This window comes from Ceratotherium simum, chromosome 11, assembly GCF_057802395.1.
Source record: "Ceratotherium simum simum isolate JZ-2026a chromosome 11, ASM5780239v1, whole genome shotgun sequence".
Classification (NCBI taxonomy): Eukaryota; Metazoa; Chordata; class Mammalia; order Perissodactyla; family Rhinocerotidae; genus Ceratotherium; species Ceratotherium simum.
The window spans coordinates 12,800,057-12,817,064 of NC_141910.1; the positions used below are offsets into that span (position 1 = coordinate 12,800,057).

At 53.6% G+C, this 17,008-nt stretch overlaps 1 protein-coding gene across 2 annotated transcripts in view; it reads right to left on the minus strand.

The window, feature by feature from the left end:
- TET3 (tet methylcytosine dioxygenase 3) overlaps positions 1 to 15,999 on the minus strand; it is a 102,613-nt gene extending 86,614 nt beyond the window's left edge. The window contains exons 1-2 of one of the 2 annotated variants that reach the window (XM_087436558.1): positions 15,675 to 15,999; positions 12,905 to 13,634 (exon numbers count right to left, since the gene is read on the minus strand). In XM_087436558.1, coding sequence (XP_087292684.1) covers positions 12,905 to 13,207 — 303 coding nt within the window. In that variant the 5' untranslated portion in view covers positions 13,208 to 13,634; positions 15,675 to 15,999. Of the gene's footprint in view, positions 1 to 12,904; positions 13,635 to 14,453; positions 14,688 to 15,674 lie in introns of those variants that run through there. The other variant, XM_087436557.1, reaches the window with a different exon arrangement.
- Between the last annotated feature and the right edge of the window lie 1,009 nt (positions 16,000 to 17,008).

Sequence of the window (17,008 nt, forward strand, 5' to 3'; positions counted from 1 at the left end):
TCCTCATCTCACAGAAGCAGCTGAGGCCAAGAGAAGTGACTCGCAGGACTAATTAGGTGTGTGAGAGCCCCTCTTTCAGTGATGTGCTCTGCTACCTGCTCCACCAGAGATGCCCTATTGCTGCCCCCTCCCTGGGGCCCAAAGGGGGTACTCAGAGTGAGATGAGCTGCCTTAGGAGAGACAGCAAAACTGGCCTCTGATGAGGAGACTCCAGGAGGCACCAGAGCCCACACCTGCCTCACCCTGGGGGACAAAGCGCAGCCCCCTGGGCTCCTCTCCAGGGCAGGTGACAAGGCTGGGCAAGGAGCAGTGTCCTGACCCATGGCTCAAGATGGGAAACTGGGCTCCTGCACCCCTTAGCTCTTACCTTGGCCAGGCCAAGTGTAATTCCTCCTTTATCCTGGTCCCCAAAACCCCTGCCCCACCTCCCCACCCCACACACCGTCTGCTGCTGAATAAGAGCGACTAACACTGCTTGGACAGTAACAATTAATACTGTTGCTGCTGCTGCTGCCACAATTCATCAAGCCCCTGCTACCTACCAGGCCCTGTGCCAACCACGCTGCAGGAGCATCTCATTGGACTTACTCCACCACAACCTTGTCTCTTATGGAAAAACAGACTTAGAGATGTTGAGTTACTTGCCCGTCAACACACAGCTGGTAAGTGGTGAGCTAGAATTCCAATCTAGGCCTTTCTCATTCCACTTCTCTAATTCTCCTCTCTCTGCAAACCCCAGGGAAAGGCAAAGAGGGCTGGGGTCACCTGAACCCAACCACTTCCCTGGGAGACTTCGAGATGCTACTCCTTGCCTGAGTTCCCTTCCCCTCCCCTGCCTGGTGCAAGGCTTAATCCCAACATTACCTCCCTCTGCCGCTTTCCCAGCACATCTAGCCTCCGCAAGCATCACTCACTCCTCCCGGGGCCTCACAGAGCAGCGTGGCCTCTCCTAGAGCGCCAGTCACAACCAAGCGCAGTTATTTATTTACACGGCCGTCTTCCCCACGTGGGCGGGGGCCCTGTCTTCCCCACTTTACTAGGCTCTGCACAGAGCTGGAATGTGCTGAGCCAAGTTTCTACTCAAGGAGGGTGGACAGGCAGGGGGTTGGGCACTGAGATGCAGAGGCCACTCTCCTGGTTGGCCTTCTCTCTGAGGTCCCCAAGGATCGGAGGGACACCTGCTCTCCTAGGAGGCAGGACCTGCCATAACTGAACGACAGCTGAGTCCCAGCCTTGTTCAGTCAGCACATGTCTTCCTCACCAGCCTGCAGGAGCCACCCTAACCCTCTGCTTGACCCACCCTCCAGTGCTAACTCAGTCTTACCCCAACCACAGGTCCCAGCCCACCCCCGCAGCAGCCGGTGGATACCCTAGAGGAGCCCATGGTCCCCGAAGCAGTCTACCTCCTCCCATCTCTGTCCCACACTGGCCTCCTGCCCTTTTCTGAGGCACCTGGAATGCCAGGGCTCCAAGGGGTCACAAAGGCACATGCTGGGGCTGCTCTGCCTCCAACAGAGACACTCTCCACACCCCACACCTGACCCTCTCCCATCTCTATCTGCCCCTCTTTCTACATTTGGGGCTTCACAGTAAACGATCCAGTACCCAGGGGTACTTCGGACCCCTCTGCATGGGGCTGAGGGTCCCTCGCATGGGGGCCAAGGGTCCCTCCCCACCTTCCATCATGACCCCCAGTTCCCACTGCACTCCCAGCAGAAGAAATGGGGCCACAGCCCTCCCCATCAGGAGAGGTGAATGGATTCACTCACTCTTAGAAGACACAAAATACCCCAACACTGAGAACCTCAAGAACACGGATACCCACACAGATAGACAAAGACTAGGGAATGCGGACACAGGCAGACATAGATTTGGGGAGATCTGCAGGAGCATCGACCAAGCCCCAACCTCACATCGGGCCCAAACGTGGAGCATGATGTACCGTATCTTATTTAACCCTCAAAACAAACCAATGAGACAGGAATTTTTCATGGCCATTTTACAGATGGAGAAATTGGGATAGAGAGAGGCTAAGCACCTTGCCCAAGATCACATAGCTAGAAAATGACTAAGCAGAGCTCTCACCTCTCCCTCACTCTTGGTAATACTGTTGGGGCTGCTCTATGTAGCTCTATGCTTTTCATATCAACCTACCTCTTCTAGAGTTGGCAGGGAGTAGATGGGATTCTCCTCCTCCCTGGCCATGGCTGTGTCCTGAACGAGGTCACTCCCCACAAAGCTTTACTTCAAAGCTCAGTTCAAGCCCCACTTCCTCCAGGAAGCCTTCTCAGGTTACCCCAGTCCTCTGCCAGCCGACAGCACTTCTAATGTTTCTCATTTGACACTTGGTACTGCTATTAGTCTCTCTGGGTGTTCTGTCTCTCCAACCAGAATGGCTGGAATCGTGCCTTTCCAAAGCCCCTGCGGCGTTTTGCCCAATATTCCACACATTAAAGGCACTTGGAATAGACTGTGGGGGAAGTCTGTGACCTCCTTCCCTTCCTTCTCCATCGCACAAAGGATCTTGCCAAAGATACCCAACACCTCCTCCACCTTCAGAGCCTACGTTTGAAGTCCCCGGTGTCTACGCATCAATTTCCATCCAAGTAATTGCAGCCCATCACACACATCATCCCCTATATTTGAAACTCTTTGCGGTTGTCATGGGAACTGCCTTTGCCTTCATTCACTGATCAGGCCTCACAATTAGCTTTGGCAGCGGAAGTCTGTGTCAACAGCAATCGCAGGGAGGAGGAAGCCGAGGAGGAGGAGGAGCAGCCGCGGCGGCAGCAATAGAAAAAGAAAAGATGCTCCTCGCTGGAGATGCAGCAGAACCAGACTGAACCCAGACACCCAGCCATGTCCGAGGGAAAACAGAGCCAGCCAGCACCTCTATCCACGTGCTTCCACACCAATGGGCAGAACGCGCCGGGCCCCCCAGGCTGACAGGTAGCAGTGCAGCTCCGCCCACACCTGCATGCCCTCCTAGATGCTTGTGAGAAGGTCTTACCGTCTGTGAACCTCATCGGGGTCTCCCCACCCCAAATTCAACAGCCTAAAATGTTCCAGGACCCAAGCAAATAACACGGGACCTTAAGAGGTCATTGAGAAGGCGGGACAGGAATGCCGAGTGGTTTGGAAACCAGAGGCAGCCCCACAGAAGGCTTCCAAGACAAATTAACACAAAGTGTCTTACCTTCCACCTCGAGGATCTGAGAATACCCTCCGGTGGCACCCTATGGTCTGTCTGTGTCCTTCCACACCCCTGCCAGCAGCCACCAGCACTGGAGTGGCACCTCTACAGACCTCAGGCTCAGGGGAGATGCCTCCCTCCTCCTGGAAGTCCCCCATCATCCTTCACATATCACTCTCAAAACGTGATGCAACTCTCAAAACGTGTTCCTTCCCCTCCCTGCTGGGCTCTCTGGGCCCAAAGGTGACTAACGCTGGTCTCTGCCCTCGAGGCGTCCCTCCCTTATAGCCCAACCAGACTGTACTGTAATTATTTGTTTCCACGCTTGTCTCCCTCCCCAGACTGTGAGCTCATTAAGGACAGAGTAAATGCTGCCCCCCCTTTACCTGCGCCTCAGGCTCAGCACAGCGCCCTGCACACAGCCAGTCCCAGGCGATTTGCTGAATGAGGCTGCGAAGGCAATTTGTGGGTCTACTAGTCAGAGTAGATGACGTCCTGCCTCTGGAAACAGAAGCAACACCAGAGAGAAGAGCTCCCCTCCCCCCGCATGGGGGACACTGTAGGTCCTGGGACAGAAGAAGCATTCCAAGAAGGTGTCTCTCTTCTCCTCCTGCTGGTTCCCCACACCCCCACCCACTGCAGTCCACCCCATCCTGAGCCTGAACACAGTCCAGACAGGATCCAGCCCTCACAGTGAGAGTCTGACATCCCTCTCTTCTTGGGCTCCAGGGCAATTCCCCGCATCAACGAGGGAACTGGGGCATCCAGAGCTTACCCTTAAAGGGCAGAGCAATCCATAAGAAGTGAGAGAAAAAAATGAAACAAGAGAGAGCCACCCAATGTCCTTCCCACATGAATGGCTCAGAAGTAGAACCGACTCTAGTCCAGCACCGTGTTCCTTGTTGTTCACCCAGACTCCACACTCCTTCCTGAGGCTTCCTCAGGCAGTAATTAGGGGGAGTGGGGGCCTATGGGGACACACAGTCTGGAAAATGCCCCCCAAATGACTCTATTCAAATGCAACTCCCCTTCCATTCGGAGAATCTAGAATTGCTGCTCTACCAGCAATGGCAAGTGCATTATTCTGTCCATGAACTCCCTGGCCGGGTGTGGGGAGGTGGGGGCACAATGGAGTCCGACCTTGTATAGGTCAGAGCCAGCAGGCAGGAACAGAGCTTGTGTAACCTGAAGCAAGTGAGCGACCCAGACGTGGTCACCTGCAGGCCGGCCAGTTACCCCACCCTGGGCTACCGGCTGGCTTTCTTTTTTCCCTCCCTCAGTAACTAATAAAAACTTAGGTTATCGGATTTCTTATGCAAATGACAGGAGACAGGGCCACAGAGGGGTGTGCCCACTCCAGATGTGCCAGCAGCCTCTGCCCTGTGCAGGCACACTCAGGCAGAGGCCCACAGTAATCCTGAAAGACTCTCCCAGAAATAGCCAGCTAGGCTGCAAGCAGGGCTCAAGGAAGATGAAGGAGTCCCTTTCCTTTCCAACACCTTCTCTCTTCCAGAGCACCCTGCCCTCAACCCACAGGGGAGCTGTAAAGAAGGGAGTGGGGAATTAATGACAGCTCTTGAAACCCCTGACATGGTCTTCCCACTGGCCCAGTCACCACACTGCATTCTCCAGAACGAGGGCCCAAGGCAAAGAGGTCACAACTGACTCAGGATATGGTCCGTGAGAAGTAAGTTTGGGGCCAGAGGTAAACACAGTCAAAGTTCACCAGAGCTGCTGGTCAAGACTGCGGGTAGGAGAGTCCACTTGCCCCTAGGGAGCTTCAGAGAGAGTCACTGGAGAGCCACACCTCATTCCTATTGTTATTCTTTCCCCATAGCAGATAACTAAAACATGGCCCTTGCCCTCAAGAAGAAGCCATGAGCTTTGCAATGTTTTAGAATCCAGGAAAGCACTGTCCCCTGCCACACCCCTCACCACTTACACTGGGGTGGCAACAGGGATCCTAACCCAAAAAATCCTTCTGAGAACAGCCAACCTGGATAGCTATTTCCCCAACCCAGAAAGAGGCCTCGGTGAGGGTTCAGAGACCACGCAGGGAAACTCTATGTCCAACAGAACTTCCCATGATAACGGAAATGTTCTTATGTCTGCACTGTCCAATACACAAGCCACTAGCCACATGCACCTACTGAGTACTTGAAAGGCAGCTAGTGTGACTGAGTTACTGAATTTAATTTTATTTAATGTTAATTAATTTAAATTCACACAGCCACATGTAGCTAATGGCTACCATACTGGACAGGTCAGGTAGAGCATGCTTCTTAAATTTGGAGAGGTCATGAACACTCCTGAGACTCTGCTGAAAATGTGGACCTCTCCCTTGAGAAAACACACCCTTGTACACTCACACAACATTTGGCTGAAGTTTTCAGAAAGTTCAGACTCTATTCCAACCCAGGTTTGAGATTAGGTCTAGGCATAAGATTAAGTCTAGACCTTGACCAAAACCTTGATGGCCTAAGAGAGATGTTTCTTCTGCAATGTAGTTGTCTAAAGAACATGAAAATAGACCTGATGTTATACTTTACACAGGTTTAGCAAGAGACATCACATGTGGAAGCCCCCACCTGACACAGGAGGTCCTCATAACCAGGATGTCCCCCTGCCAGAGCACCCAGTCTCTACCTAGACACATGCAGGCACAGGGCTGAATCACTCTTGGAACAGCTATAAATGTTAGAACATTCTTATTTCTAACATGGATTTGGTCTACCTGCTTATAACTTCCACCCACTGATAAAAGTTCTGCACACTCCCCTACATGAAGGAATTGACTCTTTCTTCTACAGAAGACTCCCCTTAGCCTGTGTTCCTCTACTTATTTCCAAGTTGAACAGCCCTGTTCCCTTCAATTGTCCTGCATGTGACCACTCTGACAGATCTTGAGATAGGCTGTCAACATTCCTTTTAGAGTTTCAGCTCTTCCTACCTGCTAGGAAGCCACGGTTCCTTACTTGTGCATTTATTTCTTTTCTTTTTTTTTAAACAAGTACAGGACTGTGAATTTACCTTAATTAAATTCCATCGAGTTTGGCTGGGGCCCATTGTTCCAAGACTGTCTCAATCTCTTTAACCCCTTGTTCTACCATTCAACTTAATATCTGCATCACCACCACCACCACTCACCCACAGATCTGACACGCTACTACCTACATCCTTTTTTTTTTTGGTGAGGAAGATCGGCCCTGAGCTAACATCTGTTGCCAATCTTCCTCTTTTTGCTTGAGGAAGATTGTCCCTGAGCTAACATCTGTGCCAATCTCCCTCTATTTTGTATGTGGGTCACTGCCACAGCATGGCTTGCTGAGTGGTACAGGTCCATGACCGGGATCCGAACCTGCAAACCCCAGGCCACCAAGCAGAGCGCGTGAACTTAACCACTATGCCTCCAAGCCGGCCCCCTACCTACATCTTTTGAAGAGGGAACACATCCCTTCAGCTCCAAAAGCCTTCAGACTCTTCCATGAGACCCAAGATCCTATGGACGCACCCCTCCTCTTCACAACCACCAATAGCTACAACTCTCTCACGGGGCTCCAACACCCCAAGTCAGCCTGCTGAGCAGTAAACATCTTTGAAGCTCTTTCTTGACTATCCTCAGAACACACATGCAAGTTCTTAAACGGTTTTATTGATAACTCACTAGACTGGAAGGAAATGGACTCCAGAAGAATAAGAATAAACATGGAGTAAATCTCAAGAGGTTCTTGTCGCCCTGACCTATAGGGTAAAGAAATGGATTGGGTTATCCTCCTTACTCTGGCTAGCAACTGCAGTTTTTTACCTATTTGTCAAGACTTATTTCTGTCCCCTTCTCCATGACCCATCTCTTCTCCCAGTCACACAGCGCTGTGGACCACTCAAACTCTCATGGACATACAAGTCACCTGGGAATCTGGTTAAAGTAGATTCCGATTCAGCAGGTCTGGGGCGGGGCCCAAGATTCTGCATTCTAACGATGCCAATCATGCTGGTTCAGTGATTAGCAAGGTGGAAGTATGGCTGTAAACCATTCAGGTGCCCTAAGACTCAGGTGAGCAATCTGCAGTAGAGGAGTCCAGATAGGTGCCCATCACCTCAGCCTTCACTGCATCAGAGGATTTCCCCTCTAACTACATATTATAGAGACCTGGGGAACCCCGGTCTATGAACCCCCAACAGAGTCCACCCCAGACCAATTAAATCAATCCCTGGGGTGGGACCCAGGCGATCCCAATGTGGAACCCCTGATCTACATGGTTCATATCAAGATGGAACAGGACAGTTATACCACTGCTCTCGCTTCAGGATGACTTTAAATCAAAAACTGGCCCTCTGACCTGACCAAGAAGCTGGCAGAAGATACCATCATTTATTTACAGAAATCCAGATCCATTCACTTGACTGGGCTTTTTTGTAAAGAACCACAGGCACCCCCAAAGGCTCACCGCTTGGCTTTCTAAAGTCTCACAAGCCACCTTTTTAACAGTCTGCTCTAGAACTGTCAAAAATTGACAGCAAGCTTATGCATTCAAAATTTCCAAAATCTCTTTGAAAAATTGGACTTGTTGCCTGTCTTTGGTCTTTTGGCCCTTTTTCAATCATCACAATTCCATAAAGATGTCAGAGAGCATATCGGAAGGTGTTCAGTAGGGAGTGAATGACTCAGACTCAGGGCAGCCAGCTGGTTCTCCTTTCCCAACCACACATGCTGTGGTCTTTCCCCAGTTTATACCACCTAACACGACAGTGACCCACTGGCTGCTCTCTCTCTGTCACTAGTTATGCTCCCCGAAGTTGTAAGCCTACCTCTTCCTTCTCATTCTTGCTGGGAATGTATAAGACTTTTATTGTCTTGAGTATTTTCCACCAACCTCAGCATATTCTGTCCACTGGACTTCCTGACGCTCCTCGTAAGGGGTCAGACCACTCCTGAATCTGCCTTCAGTGACACACAGCCCCTTCCCACATAAGGAGCGTGGTCTTTTACCATCCGCACTCCCTAGACCGCAGCCCGTGCAGCCACATAGATGGTTCAGTTCTTCCCCAGTCGTGCCACCTTCCTCCTTAGGGTACCATTCAGGACTGTTTTGTCAGCATTTCCTTTTTAAAGAACAATCCTATCCCTCCAGCTAACTTCCCTTTTAGAGTCTGTGGCCATGGGGTTAAAAACTGTTTGCATTTGAAAAACAATTTTCTAAAGTCGCTGGTGAACCTCTCCTGCCCAGCCTTCTCTCCGGCTTCACAAATGCTAAGATGGGGTCCTTTCTCTAAAGAGCTTCATTGGGCCGGCCCTGTGGCTTGGTGGTTAAGTGTGTGCGCTGCGATGCTGGCGGCCCGGGTTCGGATCCCAGATGCGCATCGAGGCACCACTTCTCTGTCCATCCTGAGGCCGAGTTCCACATACAGCAACTAGAAGGGTGTGCAGCTATGGCATACAACTATCTACTGGGGCTTTGGGGGCAAAAAATAAAAAAATAAATAAAATCTTTAAAAAAAAAAAAAAAATCTGAAGGATTTTAAAAAAATAAATAAATAAATAAATAAAGAGCTTCATCACTTCTACTTTACCCATCAGTTCTCCCTTTGCTGGTGGGAAGCATTCCTCCTCACAGCCTCCATCTTCAGGAAGACAGAACTACTAGGAGGTGAGGCAAGAATTCATCAGGTGTTCTGCTATCTTTGAAAGATCCCCAATTCCAAGGTATCTTGTCTCAAAATCAGCACAGAGATCTGTTTCAGCCACTAAATCCACTTGGCTGTGAGCTAGACAGTATTCTCACACCATATATATTTCTATTTCTCTTCATTTTTTACCCAAAATGTTCTCAGTCATGCTTCTAATCTTATGCATACATTTTCCTATGTATGTCTTTTTCCACAAAGGGTTATTCTCCTACCCTCCCAATCAGGTTTACTTGCTCACCCAGGAGCAACTTTTCATTCAGGTCCAGGACCACAGCGGCTCCTTGCTCCTGGGTGTCCAGCCTCCTCCCCCAGCAAAGAGACTGGCAACTCCTCACTCCCTTTGCCTGGCCCCAGGGTTGTGCTATGAGCAAGCTAGGGGATGTCTCGAGATAAACACTTAATTTGTATCTCATCTTTACAATTACAACTCAGAAACTAACCGCATGTGTGCACAATTGCTTATGCATAAAGATGAATTCTTTTCTAGATGTTCTAGGACTGTTCCGCCACTGTGCACTGGTTACCTACTATGTGCCAGACGTTATGCATATTTTATCCCAATCCTCACAACAACCATGCAAAGAAGGGTCACCCCATCTTACAAATGAGAAAACCGATGCTCAAGAGAGTAAGCAGCACGGTGCTTACTTTGGGTTCTGAGGCCTACTGGGTCTCCACATCCACCAAACCCGACTTTTCCAATCAGCTGTCTTCGTTGTGCTCCAAGCCAACACTCAGGGAAAAAGAATCTGGGCGCCGGCCGGGTGGTGTAGCAGTTAAGTTCGTGCGCTTCCCTTCGGCAGCCAGGGGTTCGCTGGTTCGGATCCTGGGTGTGGACCTACGCACCGCTCATCAAGCCATGCTAAGGCAGTGCCTCTCATAGAGCAACTGGAAGGATGTACAACTATGACATACAACTATCTACTGGGGCTTTGGGGAGGAAAAAGGAAAAAAAGGAGGAAGAAGATTGGCAACAGATGTTAGCTAGGGGCCAATCTTCCTCATAAAAAAAAAAAAAAAGAATCTGGAAGTCAAACAGCCTCCAACATCAGCCCAGAATCTAAATCCTCCCTGGAACTAGGAAGGAAGACAGCACAGGAATGAACCCCTTCAGGTGTAGTACCTCACTTTAGGACCCAGAGATGTAGTCACCTGCCTCTGTGGTGAGAGGGCCCACCCCCAAGAGCTGTCTCTAGTCTTAAAATGCTGCACCTTTTTTTCTGAGTAGAGGGATTCCACAGCACCACCACCACTACCGCCGACTGGGAAAAGAGTGAGGAGCAGGGAAGGAAGACGGGAAACCCAAGATTATGTTCCCCCCTTTACAGGATGATACCAAGCAGCTATCAGCAGACAGCTCAAAGAAAGCCAGGAGAGGTGGAGATAGGATGGAAATAAAGAGAGGGTGCCCAGAAGAAGAAACGCCAGGGAGCAGGGATGTAAGGGGATAATCTGATTCCCAAGAGGCTCCTGGGATGCTGTGTCTTGCCCCACCTGAAGAGTCAGGGCCAACTTCTCAAGTTCTATTCCTGAGCCCAAACCAATGAAAACTCAGATGCCAGGAATGTGTCTCCCCCTTTCCCAACCTCCCCAATCCCAGGACATGTTCTCTCTGCTACATGGCTGCCCTGATCTAATAGTTAAGATCCCAGCAGTCCCCTGGGGGGCTGTAAACGCTGGGCTGGTTCTCAGGGATCACTCAGGCAGAGCCTCCCGGGCGTGTCTCAGCTAAGCGACTATGCCAGAGAGACCGTCATTAAATGCAGGGTAGCCTGGACAGCGGTTCCCACGCTTCCAGCTTTCACGGACCAATAAAAAAACTGAGGAGACAGACACTAGTTACCCTTTTGGATTTTGCCAAGTAAAGATTTTTTTTAAAAAAATACATCTACTTCCTATCAACACCTTCATTTCATAAAAGAAAGATTTTAAACATCGAGAAATAAAAAAGACCTATCCTTAAAATGAAATACTGTTCTTTAAATCAAAGAAAGTTAGCTTTAAGAAAAAATGCTCACTCTTGTCCCCTTTCCACTGTTTCTGCAGAAACTGGGAGAACTCTATTGCGGGCCGGCACTGGTCCGTAGACCAGCATGTCAACCCTCTGTCCTGGACACCACAGGCCACCAGCCGCATTTTCCCTGACTCAGGGGGGCCTAGAGGGGCAGCCAGCCATGGCAAGGTCCAGAGGGATGCCGACATCTCTCAGCAGGGTTGGCTCTAAGCCTCAGCCAGCGCAGACCCCCGGTATCTTAACCAGCACCACCCGGCAGCTTACATTCAAGATGACAGAACTCTGGCCTCACTCCAGCCCCCTTCACTCAGGTATGCCTCGTCATTGCCGAAAGAGTTAAACACGGTTCACAAGGGCCACTCGTTCCAAGACCATCCAGTCCAGAAAGCTCGGCCCCCCACCCCTCTGGTTTGATTATGGGAGGAATGGAATGAGATAATGGGCGGAGAAGGGGGTGAACACTGGCAGGAGGGAAGCAAAGGAACAAAGCTTAAACCAAAACACCAGATCTCACGCCCAGGAGTGAAGCCTACCCCTGGTTCCACGCCTCTTTCAGAAATGACCCACAGGACACTAGGGCATCAGGATCCCAACTCTCCGCAACACCAGCAACATAAGGGGCTGGACACTGACACCCAGGCTGGGGTGGGGAGCTGCGGATGTGACCCAGATGTCTGCTTTAACCAGAAACAGCGGAAACAGGGCACTGAGTCTGTGGTCCCTGGGCGATGACATGCAGCTTCCTCAGGGAGTGGACAAGAGAAGGTGAGAAGGGGCAGAAACAGCCCAGCAACACTCACTTCCCTGCCCCCAACACTTGGATCTTTCTTCCCAGCCACGGGACCACTGCCCCGCCAAGCTCACGGCACAGCCCTGCACTCAGCGATCAGGGAAATCCCGAGCGCCAGCCGCCGCCAGCCCATGGAAGCCACAGGTGCCCTAGCCCTCAGAAGCACAGTGGCTCCCAGCCCAGCTGGAAAGGGCTTCAAAGGCCATCAAGCACAACCCCTCCATTTCCCGGAGGAGAAAACAGGCCCAGAGAGGGGGCCTGAGCTGTCTGAGCCCTTGGACAAATCAGTGGCAGAGCGGGGAAGCCCTGCAGACAGCGCAGGCCTCCGTCTCTGTCCAGCGCCAGTTCCGCTGCCTGGAGCGACCTCAGCCGCTACATCGCTCCTCCCAGGCTGCTCAACTTCGCTCGTCCCTACTTCTGCCAACTCTCCGCTGTCGCGGCTGCCACCAACCTCGTGCCGGCAGCCCACCACCAGGATGGAAGGGAAAGATGGCCAACATAGGGTCACTGCCTCTCCATTTCCCCCCCTCTGTTCTCATCCCAACTCCTCCTTCCCTCTCTCTACCCCTGCTCCAACTAAAGGGAGTACTCCTCTGGGGCCAACAGTGTCTCAACAGCACATCATTCATTCATTCAGTTAGTATCTCAGTGCTTAGTACATGCCAGGAACTGAGCCAGGTCCTGAGAACACAGAGATAAACGGTCTTTGACCTCAAGAAGTACTCAGTCTAGTAGGGGAACCCACATCATGGGTTTCTTGTTAAAATCGCAAACTATTTCAACTGGCTCTCCTGCCATCTTTCTGAGAAAAACGATGGTACCCAAGAAAAGGTTTAGGGAAAGAAACATCCCACTCCATCAGGGCAGCATAAACCCACCCTGTCACTCCAAATCTTCCCAAATCCATCAACCTCCATCGCTGGCCTGACACCATCACTCCCCACATCACGAAAGCATTAGTGTGACCTTGAAATACGTCTGAGGCTTCAAGCAGGACAAGAAACTTCTAGAGATACAGCTGGATATCACTGTCCTGTGTCAAATGCAAACATCAGTGATGAGAGTTCTAGCTCAAAACCCTCTGTGGCCCAGTTACTCTGACAAATTTGCAGGCTAGCAAAGGAACCCAAGCCAGCTTCCAATGACAGGTGCACTCCTACTCATGGCCCCAGTCAAAGCACCCTCAAGGGACAAGGCAGCCAAGCACGGACCAGCTTACCTCCTTGAGAAGCCCCACTTTTTTCTTCAGCACTTCACACTTGCGCAGTTTGCAGATCTGGTGCGTGCGGCGGTTGGTACAGCTGGTGCAAGCCCCACAGTTCTCTAGCCGCCGGCAGGGCTCACAAGTACCACATCGTTTCCGTTTCTTTCGCCCATCTCCACCCCCTCGAAGCTGGGGCTCACTCCCGGCCATTGGGAGCCCAGGCCCCTGAAAGCCCCCTACCATCACCTGGCCCTGAGGGAAGTCATAAAGGCCTGGCAGGTCCGGCTGGACTGCCAGGGGCACCTGAAACTGGCTCATGACGCTGCCAGAGGTGGGGGCATAGGTGCCGGGACAGAGCCACAGTCCAGCTTCCTGCCTTCCAAGGCCACCAACAGGTCCTTCTCCGCTAAAACAGCCAACAGTCTACAACGGTGAAGGCGAGCAGCTCCAGTCTCCAGGATGGGCGCCTCTTCTCAACCTCTCTTCACCTTCTCTGCAGCAGTCTGATAGGGCTCAGCTGGGGGCCACTCTCCCACCTGCTGGTTCCCAGGATCTGGGGGAGGACACCAGCAGCAGTCCCCAGAGAAGGGATCATCTTGGCTGCGTGGGTTCTTCACCCTCACCAGCCCTGGAGCCAGGCATGAGGTGAGCAGGTGGGTGCGTGGTGGGGGGCCAGGCAGGGTGAGGAACCTCTCCTCCTGGTATTTCTCCTCCGGGGTCAGGATGATGGAGAAGGCAGCGCTGCCTGAAAAGAGACAGAAAGGGGAAGCGCATCACTCGGGGCCCAGGGACAACTTTCACATGTTACCTCTTCCTGCTTCTGGGAAAACAGAAAATGGGGGAAGAGAAGGGGCTTGCTCCAATGAAGTTCTGCCCAGAAGCTCTGGCAGGGCACACCAGCCCCTACTCCCTGAGGGAGGAGGCCCAGGGCTTGACGGGATGCTGAGGGGACCTGGACCATGAATTTAAGAGGGTGGTCAAGGTGAGATGTTTAAGAAAGTTGTCCTCTGCCCCAGCCCCACGGGCTTCGTTGAGTTTCACCAAAATTCCCACACACGCCCCTCAGTGGAGGTCGCTGGGCCCTCCCCAAGGGAGCAGAGCTTTCAAAATAAAGTTTGCTGAAAGCTTCTCTCCGCAGGGCTGCCCAGGCACCCCCGGCACGGAAGCGGCCTGGGGTGGGGGTGGGGGGCGCGCCCGGGGTAGCCCGCGCCGGCCGCGCCGCCCGCCGGCCAGACGGGGGAGGGCGGCCGGCTCTGCCGAGGGGGCGCGGGGAGGGGGGCGCGCTCCAGCTCGGGCCGGGCCGCGCGCGCGCCGCCGCTCGGGCTCCTTTGTTCTGGGGCCTCGGCCGCTCGGCTCCGGCGGCTCCGCAGCCCCCGCCCCGCCCCGCCGCCCCCGCCCCACTCCGCTACACTGTGACCCGTAGCACCCCCGCCCCGTCCCCCGCAACAAAGTAGCGGCCCCCCGGCCTGCCCCCGGGCCGTCCCCTCTCCCCGGGCCGGGCCCCCCACGCCTCCCCGCCGCCCCTCCCCCACCCCGGAGCCGGAAAGGCACCGACTGCACCGACCTGCCCGCCGCCTCCGGGGCGGAGCGCACAAAGGGGCAAAGTTTCCCGGCCCGCGCGCTGCCACCACCGTCGCGGCCGCCGCCGCCGCCGCCTGGGGCGCCCGCCTCCCGGAGCGCCTGGCTCGGCCGAGCTCGGCGCGCGGAGCCCCCCGCCCGGGCCGAGGAGGGGACGGCGCAGGAGGAAGGAAGAGGCAGCGGCGGCCGCGGCGGCAGCAGCAGCAGCAATGAAGGCGTCCGCGGGACTCCCCGCCCCCCGCGCGCCGCGGCACGTGCTCGCCCGGGGACTCCCCCGCCCGGGAGGGCGCGCACGTGCGGCCCCGCCGAGCCCCGCCGGCCCCGCCGCCGCCGGCTCCGCCGGGCCCGGGGCTGCGCGAGGGGGGAGTTCCCGCGGAGGGGGAGGGGACGGCGCGGGCGGCCCTCGAGCCGGTGGGGGCAGGGCCCGGCCGGCCGCCGCGCCTTTGCACCTGCAGTACCTCCCCACCCCCGCGGGCGGCCTTCGCTGGGCCCGGACGCCCCCCTCGGGCTGGCCGCTCTCGTCGTGCGGGGCTCATGCAGACCGGGCGGGCAAGGCGGGCCGCGCGAGGTGGGGCACGCGGACCTCCCAGCCTAGGCCCTCGGCGGAGCCATCCTCGGTGTCCCCACTTCCTGCCACTCCCTGCGGGCCCGAGCGATCTGGGACGGCCCCGGCGCCCCCGGGAGCCCCGAGCTCTGGGCCCGGCTGACCCCCTTCTCCCGGCTGCCGCTCGCTCATTCTGAGGCGGGACAATGGGGGACATCGCGCGTTTGCGTACCGAGTCAGCCTGGCCGGCAAGGAGGGGGGACCCGGGGGGGGAGAGGCCTCAGGCCGGCTGCGGGGCATCCTCGCAGGGGTCACGGCCGAGCGCCCTGCCCGGGCGGACCCCAGGGCCCTGCCATCGCGAGCCTCCCCCGTGCCGCGCTCGGCTCTTTCGCGTCGAAAACAAAGACTGATCCGATACCCCCGCCCTGCCTCCCGGAGGAGGGGGAACGGGCGCGTCTCGGAGGGTAACCGAGGAGGACAACGTTCAGGAGGGGCTCGGACAACATCCGAGGGGGCCGTGGCGCAACAGAGCCCTATAACCCGGCGCGGACACTTTGAAAAGTCACCCCGGGCTATTTTCCAGGCAGGGGGCAAGGGGCAAGGCACGAGAACATTTCCAAGTTGCCAAACTGCCCGTTCTGTCTGCTGCTTTTTTCCCCTCACCTGTTGTGCAGGCCAAGTTGAAATTCCAGGTTAGATTAATTCAGCTCCACCCATCTGGCCTGACTGCCAGGCTGGTGCCGGCAGCTGCCTTCCACCTACCTGGGTTGCTGTGGAGAAGGGTGGGTCTCTAACACACTCAAACACACACACACACACACATACACACGCGCGCGCGCGGGCAAGTTCTGGCAGAAACAACCAAGGGGCTGACCGGCCTGACCAGTTTGGGCGGTGCTCAGGGAGCCAGGTACCTGGCAGGCGTCCTCGCCGGCTGAAGCTAAAAACTCAGCCAGAACTGGAAAAAGAGCATTCGGCCGGCTATTTAGAAGAAAAAAAAAAAAAAGTAACTGATCTCAAGTAGCGCTGTCCAGAAAGCCCTAGGCGGTAGGAGAAGCCCGGGTTCTGTCTGGAACTTCCCTCCCCTCAGGCCGGATTTTGACAGCCTGCCCCAGTGGCCAGGTTGTCAGCTGTGGGGTGGGTGGTGAACATGGCTGCAAGACCTACTTCCTACCCTGGCCTTTGAGAAGACTGAAGAGTTTCTGATCAGGGAAGTAAGCCTAGAAATGAGAAGAGACACCAAGAGGGTGTAATTTTCAATCAAACATGAGAACAGGTTGTGGACTTGTAATTGTTTTTAATTTAATAAATGTTTAATGTTTTAAATAATTTTACTTTTAAAAAATATTTTGTATATTAAAGAAAATGTAGAAAATACGGAGAATTAGAAGACAAACATCACCCAACTACAACCACATTTAACCATTTGCTATATTTCCTTCTAGCCTTTTCTATTTGTAGATTAGTTTCCTTTTTTTTAATAACAGGGTTGTACTCACACTGATTATGCAATTTTCTGTCCTCTTTTCACTTAACATTATACCATAAGCATTTCCCTATTTGTTACACAATCTCCAGATAGACAGTGTGCCAATGAGGTGAAGAAGGTGGTGTAGGGAAGCCAGACAACTCTGGGTTCCAGACCTGGCTCTGCCACTTGCTAGCAGCGTGACGTTGGACGATGTACTCACCATTTCCGAGAGACAATCCAAGTAGAGTCCTTAACATAAGGTTTAATAAATGACATCAATTATTGTTTAATCCATAGGTAGATACTACCTTTAAACCCATTTTACAGGTATGGAAACAGAGAGATTAGTGAACTTGTCCAAGGTCACTCAGCTACTAAATTGTAGACTCAGAATTTGCACCTGGTATCTTTCTGTCTTGGTGAATGGTGCCAGCAATTTACTGGGCCAGTTTAGTCTTCACCAGCTATCTATGAGAGGGTCATTTCACAAAATCCTCTGGCTTAGGTAACTAGGTGGATGCTGGTG